Source organism: Esox lucius, chromosome 4 (assembly GCF_011004845.1).
Source record: "Esox lucius isolate fEsoLuc1 chromosome 4, fEsoLuc1.pri, whole genome shotgun sequence".
Lineage (NCBI taxonomy): Eukaryota > Metazoa > Chordata > Actinopteri > Esociformes > Esocidae > Esox > Esox lucius.
In genome coordinates this window covers 17,076,013-17,094,219 of record NC_047572.1, presented here as the reverse complement: position 1 = coordinate 17,094,219, position 18,207 = coordinate 17,076,013, and the positions used below count along the sequence as shown (strand labels likewise).

The 18,207-nt window shown below is 43.0% G+C and overlaps 3 protein-coding genes across 7 annotated transcripts in view; all 3 read left to right on the top strand.

Moving 5' to 3' along the window:
- Window positions 1–415: 415 nt before the first annotated feature.
- Window positions 416–8,220, top strand: LOC105026710. 3 transcript variants are annotated; one of them, XM_010898345.4, is made up of 8 exons: window positions 417–627; window positions 922–1,089; window positions 1,216–2,773; window positions 4,339–4,367; window positions 4,713–4,841; window positions 5,244–5,310; window positions 5,474–5,581; window positions 5,877–8,220. In XM_010898345.4, coding segments are annotated over exons 1-8 (2,673 nt in total). In that variant the 5' UTR covers window positions 417–625; the 3' UTR covers window positions 6,489–8,220. The 3 variants fall into 3 exon arrangements, with proteins under 3 accessions (XP_019901383.2, XP_010896647.2, XP_034147579.1); XM_020045824.3 differs by having other exon boundaries at window positions 416–1,089; window positions 1,222–2,773; XM_034291688.1 differs by having other exon boundaries at window positions 417–1,089.
- Window positions 8,221–9,174: 954 nt separating this feature from the next.
- On the top strand, window positions 9,175–13,304 carry rom1b (retinal outer segment membrane protein 1b). Of its 2 annotated transcripts, none has more exons than XR_004575666.1 (7): window positions 9,175–9,393; window positions 10,364–10,606; window positions 10,818–11,005; window positions 11,250–11,496; window positions 11,647–11,808; window positions 11,959–12,083; window positions 12,306–13,304. XR_004575666.1 is itself a non-coding variant. In XM_034291689.1 (7 exons), the coding sequence occupies exons 1-6, from the start codon at window positions 9,244–9,246 to the stop codon at window positions 12,025–12,027; spliced, it is 1,059 nt and encodes a 352-aa protein (XP_034147580.1). In that variant the 5' UTR covers window positions 9,175–9,243; the 3' UTR covers window positions 12,028–12,072; window positions 12,150–13,304. The 2 variants fall into 2 exon arrangements, 1 of the variants encoding a protein (XP_034147580.1); XM_034291689.1 differs by having other exon boundaries at window positions 11,959–12,072; window positions 12,150–13,304.
- Window positions 13,305–15,632: 2,328 nt separating this feature from the next.
- The window catches only part of ccdc88b (coiled-coil domain containing 88B), a 37,502-nt gene continuing 34,927 nt past the window's right edge, over window positions 15,633–18,207 (top strand). The window contains exons 1-2 of one of the 2 annotated variants that reach the window (XM_034291684.1): window positions 15,633–15,870; window positions 17,849–17,997. In XM_034291684.1, coding sequence (XP_034147575.1) covers window positions 15,799–15,870; window positions 17,849–17,997 — 221 coding nt within the window. In that variant the 5' untranslated portion in view covers window positions 15,633–15,798. The remainder of the gene's footprint in view (window positions 15,871–17,848; window positions 17,998–18,207) is intronic. The other variant, XM_010898339.4, reaches the window with a different exon arrangement.

Here is an 18,207-nt window from a genome sequence, read left to right as displayed (position 1 = left end):
CAGTGTTCTAAAGAGCCACTCATTGGCGAAAACATTCTATGTGCTTATTAATAGTAGCCTTTTTCACAGTATAGTGAATGCATAAGCAGCATTACAAGTGAATTAGCTCATATTACTCAGCTGGAGTTGGGAGGACATGTATGGGCACACATTCTGTCATACTGCAACAAATAAAATGCCCCCCAGGCTGCACATAACGTCACACTCAGACAGACTTTAGTGAAACTGGGAAATGTCCTACATATAATCCATAATAATCAATGATAATAGGGCTATGCGCATGACAGGAGTGACCATGGGCTAAACAAACTGCACTAATGTTCTTGTTCCTACAGTGTCAGTTCGATAGTGTTCTGCATTTACAAGGACAGTTGTCAATCTCACAGTTTCATTTGGTTCGATGAAACCTCATTCCATCAGGATTCAATGCTGTTTGACCGATGTAAGGTCAGGGAGGTGGCTAGGCAAACCTACACTTACCCCTAACACTGTCACCCATCTATTCTAGGTTTTGAGTGTGAGGGGGACAGACGGAGATCTGAGGCTAATAAACTGTCTGGAGAAACATAAAAGCTGGATACTTAATAGCAACAATTACTTTCCATCCACCAAGACTCCTTTAGAAATGTAAGCATTTGTTGAAATACTGAATGACTGATAATTTTTCATTTAAAAATATGGGGAGATTCTGACTAAGTGATGGTTGTCTAGGACTGATTCTGACTAAGTGATGGTTGTCTAGGACTGATTCTGACTAAGTGATGGTTGTCAAGGACAGTCTGTTTTCTGCTGCGGAGCTATGATCTCTGAAACTGACAGACAGGGAGCAGTCAGACCCAAGAGGGCTGCATCAGACGGGCACAGGGACAGAGAGCGCAGCCCCAGATGGAGACCCGAAGCTGATCAACACTATTTACACAGGAGACACCCGGAGGTGATCGATGACCTCCCTGCAGGAAAGAGACAGATGATGGAGAGGTTTTTTACACCGGTTCATAGTCCTCCTCTGGATGGAATGAAAGCACGAGGGCAACGCCATGTCCCAGATCATCAACACCAACACCGCAGTCAAGACAAGGAGACACACAGGTAAGATGATGTGTCAATTCCTCTTTTATTTGTAACAATCATTAGGGAATGCTTATTTGATGGATGCGACTGCTGACTCTGGTTGTTAAAGGAATGCATGTTTACCACTTCATCTCTTCATATAAGCTACAGCAGGTTAGGGGACAATGAGGTACACATCACTGAAGGCCCTGGTCAGCACCTTCACCATGGTCACCATCTCCAAAACGACCAGGAACCAACCCATAAACAGCACCGCATTCATCATGCCCACCACCGTTTTCACAACGACGAGATGTTGGACCACCACACCACCGTCACCCTCTCCAGAGCATCTTCCTCGTCCCTCTCATCATCCCCCCACTCGTCCACCGAATGGTCCTCAGAGGACTGTATCGATGACCCGTTCTCACTTAAGCGCGCCAGCCGGCTGCAGCATACCGTGTCCTGCTCCAACATTGCAGCAGGTCGACAGTTCCGGGACGACGACAGCGAGCCGCAGGCGTTTGCTACTGTCAAACTGGGTCGAATGCCTGGCGGAGGCAGCCCTGGACCCCAGAGTCAGGCTCAGGGGAGGGGAGCACACCAGCCCAACTATGCTGAGCTCAACAGGGGTCACAGCCGTAGTGACGAGGGGCTTTTGCAGAACACTGGCACTGAGAGGGGTAAAGAACGGACACCCCCTCACCTAAAACACGGACGCCTCTACAAGACAGCCAGCCTGGGCAGGAGCCTAGCCTTCAGTGAAGAGATCCTAGCTGGCCCAAAGAGGGCGGTGTCCTCCATCCAGCTGCCCAGTAAAGGCATCCTGAAGAACAAGGAGGCACGGCTGGACATCCGCAAGGCCAAGTCCATGGAGGTGCTCTCCCCCCGGGTGGCTGGCAAGGCCGATACTAAGGGGAAGATACAGGATGTGGAGGCTCTGAGGGATGCAGCCAGGCAGAACATGTTAAAGGGGAAGATACAGTTTTCTGCCTTCCTGGATGAGATCACTAAACAGGTCATCTGCCCGGCTCGTCTCAATACTCTGGGGGTCCCTGTCGAGACAGTTGGACCGGGTCCAACCAAAGCCCCAGCGTCCCCCAAATCTCAACCAAAGATTCAACCCCAGCTTCCCCCGAAAAAGCAGGGCGATGGGCAGGCTGAGGAGAGGGAGCCAGCCACTAAACCACAGGCTCTGCCAAGGAAACTGAGGAATGAGTCGCCACCAAGGAAAGTATCTCTTCCTTCAAAGTTTGGTTATGAAAGCATGAACTACACTTCTTGTCCAGGCAGCCCCACAATGCGCTTCCCTAGCCAACCCTACCCACTCCACCCACCGCAAGGCTATGAAGACCAACCAGCCACCCTGCCTGACTTCCAGGGTCCTGTTGGGGATAGGCATGGGCGGCACTGCCCCGTTCCTACCGACGGTACTGCCAGCTCCAGCCCAGAGCCCAGCCGCCACAAACGCCGTGGCAACAAACACAGCGACCGGAGCAACAGGCCCAGCCATAGCCCACCTGCGTTCCCGAACGCCCAGCTACCCCACCGCACCCCGATTCGCACACACTCCCCTCCTCCAATACCAGGGCCCGAGTCCGAGTCTCCGTCCAGCAAGTGCGGCTCACTCCGGAACAGAGACCAAGACGTGACCAGCCCCAGCTCTGAGCAGAGTGACCGCCACAGCTCCTCCATCCACCACTGGCATCATAAATCACACAGGGTCAGTGTAACTGATGTCAACTATGCGACGGGAGTCAAAGAGACAAAGTTTAACTAGAGATAGTTACCCCAAATATAGAGTAAAGTAAATTGCACACAAACCGACTGAACACCTTTATAGGAGTTACATGATAAATCAATCAGAGTCTCCTATCAAGAAAGGAATATAGGAGTGATTAGGATATGGTGCCTTTTTTAATAGCATATCGGTCTTTTACGCTGCTAAAATGCACTGAAACGTATGTAGGTAACGGGTAACCATTACAGACATTTTGATGCATTGGGATCAAACCAAGCTGAGTGCCTGAGTGCCAGCGAGTGCAGAGAGATCCAGGGTAGCCCTGCTGTGACTCTTACTTTATTAACTTCACTGATTCGTATCTGATGCACAATCAATTGCTTTTCCTGGAGCAGAATGAAGTTCAATAATCATTCCCTTAGGCTCTGTCATGCTCCTATTATTCTTTCTGTCCCTTTGATCTATGTCCAAAGAACATTCAGTTCAGTTTTGAAACTTCATTACAAAGTGTGCTATACACTGAACTCTATTATATGGGTCGTTCTAGAATAAAATTGTGCTTTTTGGAGAGCACATTCTCAAAAAACTATATCTTTTTTTTTACACCAAAACCTATAGTCAGATAATAGTTAATCATTTTTCAATTTCTCACATTGTGTTTTTGGTTGTAACATTAGAAATACTTGAGGTTGATTCATCAAAGTTTTATTGTAATATCTTTACATTATTTACTAATGAATAAAAGTAAGGTACAAACTTCCTTTTTTTAGCGGACTGAAGCAAGTTCTCTTGCAGTATCTACATTTATTTCTTTTCTTGTATTTTAAGTTCAATTTGAGCAAGATGCCCTGTCACTGCGGATGATATGCGTCCCCACAGCATGATGCTGCCAGCCTCATCCTTTAGAGTAGGGATGGTGTGTATTGATGCTTCGGTGGAGTTATATTTGCACCACTCATATCACTTTGAGTTATGGCCAAAGAAATGTATATTGGTCACATCTGACCACAAAACTCTCATGCTTTCAGATTTTACTTTTTATGTAATGGCTTCTTTCTTGCCACCTTCTAGTAGAGGCCATTTTTGATCAGTGCATCATTGTTCCACTCCTAGCCAACTCCTTTGAAGTGATTGTCGCCCACTCTGTGGCTTATTTTTACAATTCCACTTATGGTTTGAGCACTGCGTTTTGAAGGATAGCCTTTTCTTGTGGTCTAAAATATATAAAAAATAGCTTGCAATGTAACTGTGTTACATATGTTTTATGAACAATAAAACACTTCAATTAAAAACATGTATTTTGTGTCAGTATCTGACACTTTTTAATGTTTTTCCTGGTGGTTAAGGCAGGGACAGAAAAGCCAACATTTTCTAAGAATTACCCATAAAAGCAATGTTCAAAGCAATTTATGTATTGTAATGAGTCAAATATCAATCGATTTTCTTTGCCGATACCAGTACTAATCTGACTAATATGTTTTGAGTTTTAATTTGAAAAACATAATCATAATTTCTCATCTTATCATTTTGCATCTCTCTCTCTATAGGCCTTGATGGGTGACACAGGTGAACTCCAGTGAGTGGAAGTTTCCTCTTTGTTGCACTTTTGAGAGTGCATCTTTTTTTAAATCCTTTTTTATTATTATAAGACATTTCCTATTTATTCTACTAATAGGTTCAAGAGCTCTATTATTACTTTTATCAGTAAGGCTTGATGTAAAACATTTTAAAAATTGAGAAATGTATGTAGCATGGTTAATTAAAACCAGCAGTGAGTCTGGATTAACAAGGCTATGTGAAATGGAATATCTACAACTTAAGCTATGCCTACCACATATAATGTGCTAGAATTGTCTTATTAGGAATTCTGACTGTGCACAATTTTAGTAAAACTCTATCTCCCATGATTCTATGTAAACAGAGCACTGCAGGAAGAGAATACTGAGCTGCACCAGAACCTGATGCAAGCTGTGGTCTGCATAGAGAGCCTGGAGGCAGAGCTAGCAAGGACCAGGGAGGAGCTTAGCCACATGAAGGAGAGGTTCAAGAGGTCTGGGCTAATGATATCAACAAATGGTTATTGTGATTATGGCGATGGTGTGAAATACTGTGTTTAAAAAAAATGGATAATTGTGCTTTAGTGACAGCCCAAGAAAATGGGATGTCTCAGGACATCAGGGGGGCCATAATACAACCTTCTGATATGCCAGGGATGTCCTAATAACTTATTTACTGATTGCAGAGTTAATCTTATTTAATAATTTTGTCAACCATGTATAGAAGAGCCCTTAGGGGTTCTTGCGTTTATAATTATTTTTCTACCAGGCAGATTCCACACATCGGTAGCTCTGGTTGATAGGACTTATTCTCTGCCTTTTGTAGCCTGTTGACCAACGAACACTTAGGGTCATAGGTCAGAAGGTGTTATGATGCTATCTCCCTCTACCCTCAGGATCCAGGAGACACACACAGACACGCAGCACACCAATAGCTTTCTGGGCGAGAAACTACACTCAGCGGTAAGATTAGAGTCCAGAAATAGCCCTGCCTACTTGGTAACAAACCCCCACTTTATAGCTTAATGTGCCAGGCATTCAAAGACTACCCTCAATCCTTCTCCCCGTTCACTGCCTGTAACAAAATGTGTTGTGCTGAGTCATGTCTCCTGCGCTGTGTCTGCAGACCGAAAGCCTCGCCTCTGAGAGGAAGTACATGCAGCAGCGCATAACCCATCTCAGCACAGAACTGGAGCAAGCCAACGAAACCATTGCCTCACTGGAGAACATCAACGTGAGCACAGCACCATCTACAGATCAATAGTACTTGGCTGTTCCACAGTCATACAAATTCTTAACCCACACTTGCCTTGTTGGCCAGCTGGCCACACAGACACGGAAAAACAGGAGAATGATTTGTGTAAATGATGTGCTCCTATATGAAAATAAAATACCGTATAATCTCACCAGCTCATGTTCAGCTTTTGCCAACCCCCAACACACACAATCAGTTACTGCACGTCTTCTGCTGTTGTTTCTATATCTGTTGTTTAATTTATGAACTGACAGGTTTCTGTGCTATCCTTCAGGTTCCCTGTCTGATCAAGGAGCTCCTGGAGAAACACTTTGACTCCGGAGACGCTGTCAAACAGTTCCTGAGGAATGCCTTAAAAACTGACCAATCCACAGACAACAGCCAGTGTAATGCTCAAAAAGTGGAGGAGAAAGATTCGGACCGTGGAGGGGCAGGAGTGGGGGAGTTTGAGGCTGATCCTCCCCGGGTCACTGCTTTTTTGCCTTGGAAACAGAAAGAGGAGGGATATGTTGGGAAACGTCAAACAGGAAATGCAGATTTTCGCCCGATTAGTCCTCCTTTCTCTGTCGCCGACATCAGCATTGCTGTCTACAAGAAGATAGCCGCCAGTCAAACAGCCAGACAGCCTGTCAACTACCAGCTCCACACTGACCCCTCCCGCCACACCTGTCCTTCGGTGGAGTCGAGTGCAGGGGGGCAGGGTTATACTGGGCATGCTGTCAGAGGGGCTGTAGGGGGGCCTGGCAGAGCAGCTGAGAATGACCAAGGTGGTGTTGTTGATGTGTCCTATCTGGCAGCCCAGAGGGTTTTGGACGACTTCATGCACCGACTGACGCACCCAGAAGATGGGAACCGAGGGGTAGGGAGGGGCCACAAGGCTGACTGAGGAGGGAACCAATTCAAGAGAGAGGAACCTCCTTACTTATTTGTAGTTGTAACGTGCTATTCCATAAGGCTTTCAGATTGTGATGTTTTTAACGGTTTGAGGTCTGTAGTTTTGCATTTGTTTTACTCACTAAATGTCTCTATACATTTGACTGATGGCATATTAGATACCCATGACATCTCTTTTCATCTCTTTCCATTGTCTCAGCATTGTCTTGGTGATGAAAGTATTAGAATTTAACAATGCATTTTTGTACATTGATTATAAATGTTCTACAGTCTGTCTTTTCCCTTATAAAGTGACCCAGAATTCCAGATTCAAATTTAGTTATGCCTAGACACTATAATCTAAGATTGAAGACTCCAGCTAGCTCAGTTGGTACCTATATATTTTCTGGGAACACATGTTTACTCATTTGACATTGGTGGTGGAAATTTATCCTGAAGTGGGTAAATGTAGCCTACTCTGGTAACATTGACTTTTAGGTTTCAGTGTGGTTCAGAGAACGTTTTACTATGGTCCTTTAAAGTTTTCATGGGTGGACCAATTGCTGCTCTAAGAAAATAAATGATTGAAAGAAAATAAATGATTATTTAAAAGTTTTTGAAATAACTTTTCAAAAAAATTCACTGAATGTTTCAAGAATTTTATTTTCATGACGTTGCTTGCTTATTAACAATTTTCAACTCCAAGACATTTTGTATTATCATGAAAACACATTTTTATTTTGACACAATCTGAATTATCTATCGAGTTTTTCAAATATATATAGAGAAAGTTAACTGAAAACACAATTTCTAAAAACAACATCTCAGTGAAAATATTGAATTAATTCATTGCACTACTAACATGTATCTAGACCCCCCCCCCCCCGCTAGTTGTGTCTGATTTGCAATTATGTTCTTGCCTCATCGCAGCAACTCCAGAGCAGTTTTGGGACAGTCAAAGATTGTGTCCTACTTTGTTATACACTGTTCCCTCAACCAGGAAGTATTCACTGCACACATGCAATGGTGGAGCGAGAGCAATCCATAGCGAGTAAACACAATTTAGCTAGCATACACCCTGGGTGGCACTGAGCCAGTTTGGACTGCCCTCTGAAGGTCCTTCAGGTCACTGTTGGTATGCTGCTGCCAGGATTACAAAACCTATAAAAACTTTCTGCTGAATTACTAAAATAACTACAGAGGAAATTTGTTTCTTATCATCATCTGAGCTATTTGAAATCATGACTAACCTGTAAGAATTGTTGTGTTAAATATATAATTAGTCACATCAGTTGGAGAATGTTGCTGCTTAACCTTACCAAAAATGTAATTAAAAGTAAACACGTTTTCAACTTTTAGGAAGGTAAAAAAAAAATATATATATACATGTTTGTAAAATTGCTTAAATGTGTTGTGAATATTCCAAATCCAAGTACTTATCCTGCATTATTCCCAGAACATTGTGGGAAGGTTATATGCAAAAGAACCATGGGATAACTACACTCTAGATATAAGAAATATGTGATTCTCAGAGGAGTATGTACGGAATGGTATTTTAAAAGCTCTAGTAAGCCTATGAACCTTCATATTTGAATAATATTGATCCAGCTACCATTACTATATTGCAGTCTGAACACTAGACTCTCTATGCTTATAAAGTCTCTCTATATAAAACTGTACAAAACTGCTGTCATCCCCAAAGACGTTTCCTGTTGTAGATCAATAAAAGAAGAAATTCTGAAGACGTCTGACAAGGTTCTCTTGATTTCTCTTTCTCCCATACATGACCCACTTCCTGTTGGGGAGCCACCATTCCCTCTCTCTCTATCTTTCTTTCCTTCCGCCCCTCCCCCAGTCCCTCAGTATGTAAGCTTTATCCATCTCATATTAGCTACCTGTATGAACTGTAGTCACGGCCCTCCCCCTCCCTGGTCTGAACTCTCTCTTAGTCAACCTGTAACAGTTGTCAGTACCCACATGTAGGCCCTGAGCAGGTTTGCTGATCAGACACTGCCCTGCTTTCCCATTGGTGCTCCAGTCCTAATAGGATCCCAGTGACTATGATAAGAGATTATCATATCACAGGACTGTAGCCTTCACATTGGCTATCAGTGTCCTCCACTATGGGCACCTCTGGAATTTAAGGGCACACTGCAAATACACCAAATATCTTTCATCGAAAAACAAACTCGGAGGGTTGATCGTCATCCACAGTACGTGTGAATTGAAGGCAGTATGTTTTTGTGAAACCATTCCCTGATGATTTTCTGAATCTTTGTTTTGTGGTCCAAAAAAACGGTGGATTATCAGAAATCTATTAAATGTATAATTTTCTTAGCCTTCACTTTTTCTGTCTCACAAATTCAGCTGGATTACTTTTGAAGGTTTCTATTTTTGTTCTTTCCACTTGAAAGTTTTGGATTACCGTCCCAACCAGCACTAGATGTGTACCATCAGACGGCTCGCCCTTCTTATCTCAACAACATACAGGAGATCAACTTGACAATAACTCCTCAACGCACTCCAGAAAGGCCAAGCCGTACCAATCTCTAATACAACCACCTTCACATATACTACTCCTATGAATCTAAGTAGTCCATCTTTTTTGCCCAGAACTTTCCTTCTTTGAATCTAGTTCTCTCTCCCAAATTTCCCTTTTTTCTCTCTCCCAAATTTCCCATCGCCACTCTTTTCCATCTCTTGTCCATCTCTTGTCCCGCTGTCGATCCCTGTCTTTCTCTCCCGCGTGACGACTGTGCTTACGGGCCATGGCCCTGCTGAAGCTGCGGTTCTCACTCCCGAGGCGTGTGCGCCTGGCCCAGGGTCTGTGGCTGCTAACCTGGGTGACCGTGCTGGCCGGGGCCTTCACCTTCTCCCTGGGTGTGTACCTCAAGACCGAGCTCCTACGCAGAGCCGAGGTACTGTCTGATACTGCAACACACACACACACAACTGTTCTCCTATTGCAAATGACACTTCTGTTGTATATCTCACTTTAGACGCGCACAGAAAACACATGGTACACACCTGTCTGTCTGCTGTCTGTCTCAAGACAGTTGCTGTGGCAGTCGTACTTGGCTGGTTCAATTGAACACTTGTTTCTCTGTCTCTCAGTGTTGCATCTGTCTTACAGACAGTTCACCTATCAAAGCTCCATTCATACTGCAGTAGGAGTCTGGAAGGACTTCAAGGGGGTTTATTTCTGCATGATTATGTGGCTGTGCTTATGACTCATGCTATGTGGTTTGTACATGTAGGAAGGTCGAGGCGGAGGGGGAGGGGGGGTCAATAGAAGCCGCACTCTACACATCCAAGGTTCTAACCTCTCCCCTAAAGTGCGTATGTTTGGTGCTCTGGTATCCCTTTAAATAAACCATTGATTACAGATGGCTTCCATCGGTGACCTTGTAAAAAGGCCATTAACGATTGGTTTGGGGGTGACATTCAACAGAGCATTCAACTCAATGCATCCTCAATGAGAGCTGATCAAGATTTGGTGCATTACTAAGGCTTGAAACCACAATACCATTAATAGTTAATACTTGTGTCGTAATTGTAATGTCACCAAATCGATTTCAGATTCAGTATGAGATTAACTAGCCAGTTCATACCGAGGGGCATATTGTTAGCATTGCTAGCTATTTTTGCAACAACATAGGACATAATTATACAGTTCTCACTACCATTCACCGTTCAGCATTTTGTTTTATGAGAAAGTGCACCAAGGTAAATACCTTCATGAATGATACAGTACATCCATAAAGCTCTATTAATAGATATTATAATTGTAATTGATTACTGTGTTACAAGTGGAATGTCGACCATTGCTATTACTTTGTTATAAGCAGTACAGTAAAATCACCCCAGACTTGGCCTTTGACCATACAGGTGATGGACAACACAGAGATCCATGTGGTGCCCAACATTCTGATACTGGTGGGCTTGGTAATAATTGGGAGCAACATTGTTGCTGGGCGGATATGTCAAGACTCCCTTCACTCGGCCCGCTTCCCCCCCTGGAAGCCGTTCCTCCTGCCCTGGTATGGCCTGACCTGGATGGTGTGTGTCTGGCTGTTTTCTGCGGTGGTGCTCAGCTACGCCCTGCAGGGACAGCTTGAGGAGTCACTCAAGGTAAGGGCCACTATGGTCCTCTTCATGTCTGTTGGTTGAAAATAGAGCTTGCATCACCTGGATAGGAGGTTCGATTCCCAGGATAAGCCATATGCAAAATGCATGCTTGCTCTGTAACATGGTGATTGGAAGAGAATGTTGAGGATTGAGGTTTGGCTCTTTTCTCTTATGAGCTCTTGTCTCTTATGAGCTCTTCCGTGTCTGATCCAAGGTGGGCCTGAGGAACGGTATCCGATTCTACCGGGACACAGATGTCCCGGGGCGCTGCTTTCAGAAAGAGACCATCGACAAACTGCAGATGGAGCTGCGTTGCTGCGGCAACACCAACTACAAGGACTGGTTCGAGGTGCAATGGATCAGCAACAGATATCTGGACTTCACCTCCAAAGAAGTCAAAGAGTGAGTGAGAGGGAGTTAAGGAGTGAGGTGGAAGGTGAAGAGGGGCCGTGGGAAAAATAAACCACAGCCCTCTGATTGATCGGTGACGATACCGCATACGTCCTGTCTCTACAAGCTCACCCATAGATGTGTCCCAAATGGACATGACAGTCATAACCACAGCTGTGTTATACATCAATGATATGCATGTGAAGTTAAGATGCACGGAACACTCAGTGAAACCTTTTCCATGTGTCCCTTGCAGCCGCGTGCGCAGCAACATTGACGGCCGTTACCTGGTGGACGGTGTCCCCTTCAGCTGCTGTAACCCTGCCTCTCCTCGGCCCTGCCTGCAGTACAGCCTGACCAACAACGCTGCCCACTACAACTACGAGCACCAGAGTGAGGAGCTGAACCTGTACAACCGCGGCTGCAGACAGGCCCTGGTGGACTACTACATGGGCCTCATGAACGCCATCGGCCCGGTGGTTCTGTCTGTCATCCTCCTGCAGGTACGCAGGGAAAATACGCGTGCCGTGCGACGATGCGGCCGTTTTTCAGTGGGATTGGGTTAGCACAGCAATGCCCCCGCCCACTTCCAAGGTGGCCCTGAAATGTAATTCCTTAGTCCATGACCTTTGACTCCTGTTATGTCACCACAGATGTCTGTTCTGTTGAGCCTGCGGTATCTGCAGACGTCTCTGGACGGCGTGGACCCGGAGAACCCCGAGGCCGACAGCGAAGGCTACATCCTGGCGAAGGGGATCAAGGAGAGCCTCATGGACGTTAAAACCACCATACTCAAAGTGCTGCAGTTTGGACAGGTGATCCAAGCATGTTCTGTTTAACTTTAAATGAATATTACATCACGAACAATGAGTCAATCCACTGTTCAGTACTCATCGTGCGTAGGTGTGTGTGTGTATAGATGTCCCTGAAGCTAACTGCATGGTGTTCTATCTTTGTGAATTCAGGTGACAGCAGCTGCTGACGAGGAGGTGGGAGTAGGGCCGAGTGGAGAGAAAGCAGCCACGTCCAACTAGAGGCAATATAATAGATCACTGGATTTTGAGACTGGCTGTGACTGGGTTTGACTGGGTTTTGGGTTTGACACTGGCTGTGACTGGGTTTGACTGGGTTTGGGTTTGAGACTGGCTGTGACTGGGTTTGACTGGGTTTTGGGTTTGACACTGGCTGTGACTGGGTTTGGGTTTGACACTGGCTGTGACTGGGTTTGACTGGGTTTGGGTTTGAGACTGGCTGTGACTGGGTTTAACTAGGTTTTGGGTTTGACACTGGCTGTGACTGGGTTTGACTAGGTTTTGGGTTTGAGACTGGCTGTGACTGGGTTTTGGGTTTGAGACTGGCTGTGACTGGGTTTGACTGGGTTTTGGGTTTGAGACTGGCTGTGACTGGGTTTGACTGGGTTTTGGGTTTGAGACTGGCTGTGACTGGGTTTGACTGGGTTTTGGGTTTGAGACTGGCTGTGACTGGGTTTGACTGGGTTTTGGGTTTGAGACTGGCTGTGACTGGGTTTGACTGGGTTTTGGGTTTGAGACTGGCTGTGACTGGGTTTGACAAGGGTTTTGGGTTTGAGACCGGCTGTGACTGGGTTTTGGGTTTGAGACTGGCAGTGACTGACGATTCTTTGTTTGGTGACAGTAATGGTCAGGAACAAACAAACACAGGGATTGAAAGGCATCCAGGACAACATGAACATTTCCACACACTCATTAATTCACTCACTCGATCATTCAAACTATTTGCTTTAGGCCTATACTGTAAACGCACACAAACAAGCATAAAATATCTGTCATCACCATCATCACTATAGACTGTAGTAGTCTACGCGTCATAATCTCCATAAAACCTAGTGGCAAAATGTGATACTGTTTCTTTTCGTATTTCACCATGCATTTATTCCATAAAGAGTTTTAAATACGCTTCAAATAGGATCTGTATTTTGTTTATTTTGTCTGTATTTCTCTTCACGACAAGGTGACATTTGTCAACATATTTGTAACAATTAGTCCTACAAAAAATATCTTTGCTTGCTTTTAGCCAATATTGATAAAAGTCAACTTGTCCTAGATATTTACATCTACATGAAACACAGACCTTATTAGAAGTGGATAACAAATTCCCTGTGGACAACATCCAGAACTACACACAGTCACACTGATGTTTCCATATAAATGCTCTTCCCATGTGCACGGTACGGTCAACTGAATGCTGATTATAGAGTTTGTTTAACGCATTGCTACCTAGTGTGATGTAATTGTAAAGTTTGTATTAGTATATTAAAATGAATTGCTTTTAATGGATTTGTGGAGTCCTTTTGTATTAATATTATACAGCTATACATTTATTTGGGTCATTTCAGTTCACTCAGAGGTATAGGGTTTTGTTAGCTAATGACAGGCCTTGTATACCAAAATGGAGTGGAGTGAAAATGCAACAACACCTGGGCCACTTTGTTAGCTTTATAATCTAACATGACTAATCCAGAGTTTTTAACACCTCCATAATCTAACATGGCTAATCCAGAGAGTGTTTCTTTAGCAGTTTCTCAGCACAGCAACGGTAAAAATGAAAAGATACAGCCACAACATATCAGCATGACAGAATGGGTTGCAAAAAGTTTATTTAAAAAAAGAACAAAGTGGAGTCAGTAATTAATTGTTCCATTGTGTTTAAAGAAAAAAATAGAGACATGTTGTGTGCATTTGTGCGCTTTATATCTATCTCGTATTGGCTGTCTATTTTGATCTTTGTCAAATGGTTCATACAGTAACTTTGTGTTATGATAATGTCATCATGTCACCTGATATACTTGATGAATAGTAAATATTAATATTCACTCACCTAAAGGATTATTAGGAACACCTGTTCAATTTCTCATTAATGCAATTATCTAATCAACCAATCACATGGCAGTTGCTTCAATGCATTTAGGGGTGTAGTCCTGGTCAAGACAATCTCCTGAACTCCAAACTGAATGTCAGAATGGGAAATAAAGGTGATTTAAGCAATTTTGAGCGTGGCATGGTTGTTGGTGCCAGACGGGCCGGTCTGAGTATTTCACAATCTGCTCAGTTACTGGGATTTTCATGCACAACCATTTCTAGGGTTTACAAAGAATGGTGTGAAAAGGGATAAACATCCAGTATGCGGCAGTCCTGTGGGCGAGCAGCCTTGTTGATGTTAGAGCTCAGAGGAGAATGGGCCGACTGATTCAAGCTGATAGAAGAGCAACTTTGACTGAAATAACCACTCGTTACAACCGAGGTATGCAGCAAAGCATTTGTGAAGCCACAACACGCACAACCTTGAGGCGGATGGGCTACAACAGCAGAATACCCCACCGGGTACCACTCATCTCCACTATAAATAGGAAAAAAAGGCTACAATTTGCACAAGCTCACCAAAATTGGACAGTTGAAGACTGGATGAATGTTGCCTGGTCTGATGAGTCTTGATTTCTGTTGAGACATTCAGATGGTAGAGTCAGAATTTGGCGTAAACAGAATGAGAACATGGATCCATCATGCCTTGTTACCACTGTGCAGGCTGGGGGTGTAATGGTGTGGGGGATGTTTTCTTGGCACACTTTAGGCCCCTTAGTGCCAATTGGGCATAGTTTAAATGCCACGGCCTACCTGAGCATTGTTTCTGACCATGTCCATCCCTTTATGACCACCATGTACCCATCCTCTGATGGCTACTTCCAGCAGGATAATGCACCATGTCACAAAGCTCGAATCATTTCAAATTGGTTTCTTGAACATGACAATGAGTTCACTGTACTGAAATGGCCCAGATCTCAACCCAATAGAGCATCTTTTGGATGTGGTGGAACGGGAGCTTCGTGCCCTGGATGTGCATCCCACAAATCTCCATCAACTGCAAGATACTATCCTATCAATATGGGCCAACATTTCTAAAGAATGCTTTCAGCACCTTGTTGAATCAATGCCACGTAGAATTAAGGCAGTTCTGAAGGCGAAAGGGGGTCAGACACAGTATTAGTATGGTGTTCCTAATAATCCTTTAGGTGAGTGTATAACAGCATAATCCCAGCAGGGGTCGCCATTGCCTTACACCTGAAATCACATTAAACATTCATAAGGAAGCAGCTGTGAAAGAAATGCCTGAGAGGAGTCCTAACATCCGCTGTTCAGGCTAGATTCACCAGTAAATACTATAATGTATTCGTAGATGTTTGTGAAGATAGTGTTTATGTAAAATGGAATTTGTCTTAAAAATACTGTATAAAACAAGATGTTTCATGTTACTATTGCTGCTTGTAACAGTCTAATATATTGGCAATTTCAATAGAGGCCTACTGTTTCAGAAAATGGTTTCATTAGACTATATCTTGACGCAGAGTATACAACTGATGATCAGAGATGATCAGAGAATCCGTGGAACAAATGGCTCAAGAGATAAAACAGAGTGGTGCAGAATGTAGCCTAAGAATTTCCACCGACCTCCATTTGCCAGTTCATGTGGCTTAGAACGCCTTTGTTTTATGGAAACAAACCTACTGTTGAAGGCAATAATGACTGTTCTGGGAACAGAATTATTGCAATGTCCGCGTTGAAAAAAATCCGTTGTGGTTTTGCAATTCGCTCACCATGACTAACTGACACAGTAACATAGAGGAAGAGAGGGAGGGGAACAGAAATGACAAACTACTTTACTTGACGCAAGATGGATTCTCTTTATATGTTTTCAGTTATACCTACATTTTGATAGGCCTAGGCTACAGGGAATAACAATAGTTTATTTATTTTCTTTTATAGACGTTTGAAATGACTTACAACATGGACTCGGACATAATGGATATTTTAGAAGAATTCATGGGAAGTGCTTTGGTGACTTGGGTATGTGTCATGGATCATTAAATCACTTTCAGATGTTAAATTATAGATTAAAGTATACTAAAAGCCTTCATGAATAAAATAAGATATAGTTTACAAAATGCTATAATGTAATACTAATCTATTAAAACAATTAATTAAACTTATAATAAATGAGATGTTCTGTATACATTTTACACATCAGGCTATGGCATTTAACAATATTAGGATATAACAGAGTCTACATCAGCATCAGTGAGCTGAACTTGAATCAGATGGTAATGATGAGTTTTGTCATATGAAAAAGGCATCAAACAAACAAAACTTAGCTTAATTTGTAAACTTATTTTTTCAAAGCTTCCTCAAATCTCCTGGAATGGTTGTATTTACTTATAGCAGTCACTTCCTATTTTTGTTTATTTTTTCATTTTGATTGAGCTGCAAAACGGATAAACAATTAAAATAAGTAATCAAGATTGCATAATCTTCTGTAGTTAATTGCATTTAATTGATTTTAGAATGTGTTCAAACTTTGTCCGTAATACACACTTTTCTGTTTAGAAAGCAGTGCATTGTGTATAAGACATACTGTGTTTCATTGTAAACTATGGACAGTCCTTGACTTGACATTCTTTGAGAACAAGATGTTTCATGTTGGCTTTTCTGCAGCAGAAAGTGTAATGTATTGGCTATTTTAATAGAAGCCTACTATTTCAGAAAATGCTAAATGCAAGTTGTTACAGCCCTTAAATGCCGGCCCCTAACTTACCACAATAACTGGTAGCATCTATATCTAGCCCAGAGGTGTCAAACTGATTCCATGGAGGGCCAAATGTCTGTAGGCTTTTGCTGTCACCTGGTACTTGATTGATTAATTAGGTCACTAATTGGTTAGTTGCTTCCCTCACCTGGTTGTTTGCGCCTGAACTGGGAACCAATATATAGGAAAATCGGCAGACACTCGGCCCTCCGTGGAACCGGTATGAAACCCCTGATCTAGCCCATGGAAAGCTAAATAGATGGTTGTTGGTCTATGATCCTATAGTTATACCATTTCCATGGTAGTCAAGGTGGCTAGAGATGTTTATCTACAAACATTAATCAGGGTAGATCTGTAATTTAGGCACAGCGTGAAAGTTGTTCCTCAATTTCAGTATTAAAATATGTTGTGGTGGAAACGCGACTGGCGACGACATTAATGCTTAGATGAGCAAAAAACATTAAATAATGACAATTTACAATGCTAGTACCTAGGTGTTTGCAGGTGGTTTCAGCAAACAAGGCGTCTCGGGCAGTGTTGCCTGATTAGGAGGTTTCCTGAAGAATTAAGCGATTTTTAATGACAGTGCACGGGATGAAATTGGCTTGTGCGGGTCGATTTACAGATAGGGTTGTATGGTAAAAATGACATTTTCGTGCGTTTGTAATGAAGTCGCAGGTGTTTGGTTAGTACACCGTCCATGACATCTGGCAACCCTGGTCTCCGGACTAGATGGAGAAGAGGGTCAAAGATAGCAGAGGCATTGCTGGCCTTCGCATTCGATGGGATTTTGGAGGGAGATGGGTCCGCATATTCCAATGTCCACGTATCCATTGTACAAACGGAATTTTGCAGGATTCATTAACTAGTGCCGCGTAAACACGACCTACAACAAGAATGCCTACTCTCCAATACTACACTGAAAAAAATACACGTGAGGCACTCAGGAAAAGTCAACTGCCAATACATTTACCTGTAAACATTAAGTTAAGTGTAGGCGGGTACCGCGACCCTGACAGCTCCCGCTAAAGTCAAGCGCTAATTATGGATGGCTCAGAGGCTCAATAAATGAAAAATGCATTAACAGCGACAAAACAATTCCCTGCATTAAGTAGGCCTATTATAAATCAATCACACGCGTTAACGCGTTAACTTTGACAGCCCTAATTATAAACAAAAGTATTTTAGGCTTCAAATATAATGTTTATATTTTTATTGAATGGTTTCTCTCTCAACTTTTAGGTGCAGCATTTTGAGAAAATTCTTGACAGTGAGGACACTGTCACCCTCTACAATCAGTACATGGAAGTTAACTCCAAATCCCAGAATTCCCATGACTGGTACCTGAAACTAACCAATGGAGTCTTTCTTAATGAAGTTATGAGGGTCATGTAAGTTCACACTTAAAAGCTTCAAGTAGCTGAATTAATGTGTAAGACTCAATGTAATACATTTATTTAAGTTCCCAAACACAGGTAGGGGGTATAGGATCTTAAACTGAGCCAGTTTTCATACTCAGGAAAGTAATCCTCTTACAGCAACAGGAAATGAGAACTATTACGCTATATACAGTACATTGTAGATTATTTAATGGATTTTTG

Coding starts and splice junctions, on each gene's coding strand:
- LOC105026710 (XM_034291688.1), top strand. CDS start 800: ATGATCTCTGAAACTGACAGACAGGGAGCAGTCAGACCCAAGAGGGCT. Junction 1,090..1,215: donor CAAGACAAGGAGACACACAG/GTAAGATGATGT, acceptor TCTTCATATAAG/CTACAGCAGGTTAGGGGACA. Junction 5,582..5,876: donor CCTCACTGGAGAACATCAAC/GTGAGCACAGCA, acceptor GCTATCCTTCAG/GTTCCCTGTCTGATCAAGGA.
- rom1b (XM_034291689.1), top strand. CDS start 9,244: ATGGCCCTGCTGAAGCTGCGGTTCTCACTCCCGAGGCGTGTGCGCCTG. Junction 11,006..11,249: donor ACCTCCAAAGAAGTCAAAGA/GTGAGTGAGAGG, acceptor TGTCCCTTGCAG/CCGCGTGCGCAGCAACATTG. Junction 11,497..11,646: donor TGTCTGTCATCCTCCTGCAG/GTACGCAGGGAA, acceptor ATGTCACCACAG/ATGTCTGTTCTGTTGAGCCT.